A 3,832-nucleotide genomic window follows, 5' to 3' on the forward strand; every position below is an offset into this window, starting at 1 on the left:
CTTACATATTTTGCACACATGCAGGTATTTTTGTGTATTCCATACACAAATATGGAGTGGAAAACAATCTCCTTTGCTTTGTAGCAAACAGTCCGTTACCTTTTCACCTTGTTTGAGTTGTACTTGTTAATTTATATCTCCTTGGATATTGTAGTCACTTGGGAACATGCAGTGTATTCTGTAATGAAGTTTTCACGTTTTTTTCCTCGGGGGGACAAATCTTATTCTAATGTTAAATTGATAAATTTGTTTCAAAACAATGCTGACTAGTTACTTTGGTGTGGTTTTTTTTGTTTTGTTTGTTTTCTTTTTTTTTGTTTAGCCTAAATTATACAGGTCTGTAATTGAAGATGTCATCAATGATGTTAGAGAAGTTTTTCTGGATGAAGGAGTGGATGAACAAGTTCTTATGGAACTCAAAACAGTAAGTTGCAATTTCAGGTTTTTTTTCGATTGACCAATATAGCAGTTGGTTTTAGGATCTGCTTACTATTGTACATAGTAAAAATACTAATTTTAGTTAGCTAAGCATTGTATTAATCTGTGTGTCTGGAGCCCCATATCATTTGAATCACACAGTTGTATTGAGAGATCTGCTCATCCTGTTTACATTGCCTAACCTGGCATGTCAAACTTGACATGAACTAACACCAGGCATCCGAATTCACAGTGTTATTTCAGTCCCCCAGAAGTTTTATCTTTAGAAAGTAAAGGGGAGAATATGTTTATTTTAGAGGCACGCACTTCTTAAGGTTTCTCTGCAGGAAAAGCAACATGCCTGCTCTGCTTGATGTTTTTGTCTCTCTGACGTTGCATTGTCTCTCATTGGATTGAGTTGCACTGTTGGATGCATTGTCACATTTTTGTGTGTATGTTTTGTAGTTTGCAGAATTTTTTTAGGGGGTGGTACATAATAAATTGCACTGTGTGCATCATGGTTTTCTGAAGCGCTCAGATTCAGAATTGTTTTACATATGTACAGTGGGTTTGAACTGTTGCCTAGGGTCCGAAAGAAAGGCAGCGTGTTGACCTGAGCTCTAATGGGTCTCCTATGGCTTGCTTCATTATATAAAAGGCAACTAGGAAAGGAGATGACTGCTTAGCTCTTGGATAAGAACTTCTTTGGAAAGTGGGATGTCCCACGCTCTCGGGATTTTTGAAATATTAAAAAAATGGATGGAGTGGTTTCCCACTCCAGTGGAATTCTGAGTTTGGCTAGATGGGAACAGGTGAAAACCTCTTTCTATGAAACCATATCCTGACTTGGAGGAAGAGGAGTGAGCACTGTAAGAAAAGCACCTTGGTATTTGTGTCACAGATGTGTTGTGCAAGTGATGTCAGAAAAGCTTGCATGAGGAAAGAGACGAGAAGGAAAATGAGGTATTGAAGAGGAAGGCTTAGGGAGCCCTAAGCAGGATTTGAAGCCAGGAGTCCTGGGTGCCTGACTGATGTATTATGAAATACCTATGTTGCTGTCTTTTTGTAAGAGCTGTTTTTTTTTACATCTGTGGCTTTTTTGGGGAGACGTGTCAGCTGTCATTTAGAACTGAACAGCTGGATTTGAGTTGTGGTAGCAACTGTGTAACTGGTTGCACAGAGGCATTATCTTAGGTATACTTAGTTTCTGTTGAAGTGTATTATGAAGCAGTAGTCTTCAAGCAACTTTTACTGAGGACTCAAAGAAGTGGCTTGAGGAAAACTGTAATAAAGAAATTTTTTTTGTGATTAAAGAGGTAAGAAATAAGGTGTAGAAGTGAAAGCTTGAAGGCTAATTTAGAGTTTTTGGTTTATCTCTATTCATGCATCTATTCACGTTGTTATGAATCTTCCACCCTTGGCAGAAAAAAAGAATGGTAAAGCTTAAGCTTGGACTAATAACTCTTACGGGATATTTAATTCTTCTTAACTTCACAGAGGTAATGTTTTATCTCTTCAGTCTGTTTTTGCCTAAGGGCTTTTTGGGCTAAGTCGACTGCTTAAGATAAACAGTGGAAACAAACTCAATTTTGGAATACTGTCTTTATATTGTTACAAATCCTGTTGAGTAAAAATCATACACAGAGATTTCTCTTTCTTTTTCCAAACTAGCTGTGGGAGAACAAGCTGATGCAGTCCAAGGCTGTAGATGGTTTCCATTCAGAAGAGCAGCAGCTTTTGTTGCAGGTGCAGCAGCAGCAACAGCAGCAGCAGCAACAGCAGCATCACCACCACCACCATCACACACAACCTCAACCACAGCAGACTGTGCAGCAGCAGTCTCAGCCGCAACAGGTCCTTATTCCAGCATCTCAGCAAGGTCAGACTTACTCTCTAATCTCTTTGGCAAGAGACTCAAGTGAGACTAACTCCGTAGCATGCGGGGCAGGGTGTTCGTCTGATGGATGACTTTGTGTCTTAATGCTAAACTGTGTCTCTACTTGCCTCTGTTTCACAGGTCAAGAGAGCTGTCTTGGTGAAAAATATCTTTGTATTTATTTGCCCTCAGTATTTGTGTTAGTCATATTCTTCAGAAGGTTTTGGAAAAGCTCAATTCTTCTCTACGTCTTCTACTGTGTAACTTACGTTTTCAGAATACATGATTCTCAGATTCTGTTAAAAATCCATTTGCAGCTCTGTAATTTCAAGCCACTATACATATGCAGTTCTACAGACTGCAACTGATAGTAGTAATTCATTAGAAACAAATGAATTAAAAAAATACTGTTTAGCGTATTTTAAAAAATATCTTATTGTATAGCGTAAGTGGATGCTAAGATGTGAAAAACTTGTATAACAGTCTGAGTGTTTGTAGGATATGGTTTTTCATGTTAGAACAAGCGTAATGGCTGGGCATTTTTGAGGTCTTAAAAGATTGCACACTGTAGGTGTTGATGTTTAAGGTATATTTTAGATGGCCATAACAGTATTGTTTCTTGTAATTATTGTCCCATGTATTCTCCATTAATGATTTAAGGTAAACATTTTCACCAATTACAATTTAATCTGAAAAGTAAGATCAATACTATGGGATTTTACTGCATATATGCAGTAAATAATAAATTTCCCACCTCTGAAATGTACGAGTTGGCTTTTCAGTGTGCTGTTAAAGTTGTGGCATAAAATATTTATCTGTATAGTCAGTCACAGACTTCAGTCGTTTTAGCGTTTCATGGGTCAGAGCCTGTTTTGTCATAGGCGCAAAAGATAGCCATGAGTTGATTTCACCCCTCAAAACCCAACTGCCATATATTCAAAACAGAAGAGAGCGAGTGTGAGGAGTTGTTGGTGCTCTTCCCTTGGTGTGGTTTTTTTTGGTTCTATGGTTTTGTTTTTTTGTTGTTGGTTTTGATTTTTGGGGGTTTTTTTTCTTCTTATACTTTGTATTTTGGCAGGAAGTAAATCAGTTTTAACTGTTGGACTAAAATTAATTTTGAGATTACGATGCCTAAATAGAAGTGGCTTCAAATGTGTCTTAGGTTAAGTTGGAGTCAGCAGAGCCTGGAAGATCTGTTCACCGAGACCTCTAGTGGCTTCTTAGCTCAATAGCTGTGACTCTACTGGACAGGCTTCCCTCCTCTAACATGGAGGTCCCTGTCCTCCCTTTTGTGTCTTAGGTTAGAATAAGATCCTGCTTATAATCATACACTTAAAAACGATTTATTGTTGCCCAATGTTGTAGGTTATGACCAAATGGCAGTGTGGAGGCTAAATGAAATGAGAAGTCAAAGTACTTTAATCACAGACATGAAGTTTTATGACTTGCTTGTCTTCCCTCTTTCATGGTGTAGTAGTTCCTTGTATGACTTGATGCAGTCCCAGAGAGAGATCAGGATGATCAGCATGGTGATTCCTG

At 38.2% G+C, this 3,832-nt stretch overlaps 1 protein-coding gene across 1 annotated transcript in view; it reads left to right on the forward strand.

The window, feature by feature from the left end:
• Nucleotides 1-328: 328 nt before the first annotated feature.
• Nucleotides 329-3,832, forward strand: part of LOC104494496 (transcription initiation factor IIA subunit 1-like) — a gene marked incomplete at its 3' end in the record, with an annotated part of 6,729 nt that continues 3,225 nt past the window's right edge. Inside the window, exons 1-2 of the mRNA XM_010137324.1 lie at nt 329-424; nt 2,089-2,296. Of these exons, the coding sequence (XP_010135626.1) occupies nt 410-424; nt 2,089-2,296 (223 nt within the window). The remainder of the gene's footprint in view (nt 425-2,088; nt 2,297-3,832) is intronic.

Source organism: Buceros rhinoceros, unplaced genomic scaffold, assembly GCF_000710305.1.
Source record: "Buceros rhinoceros silvestris isolate BGI_N320 unplaced genomic scaffold, ASM71030v1 scaffold34235, whole genome shotgun sequence".
In the NCBI taxonomy this organism is placed as follows: Eukaryota; Metazoa; Chordata; class Aves; order Bucerotiformes; family Bucerotidae; genus Buceros; species Buceros rhinoceros.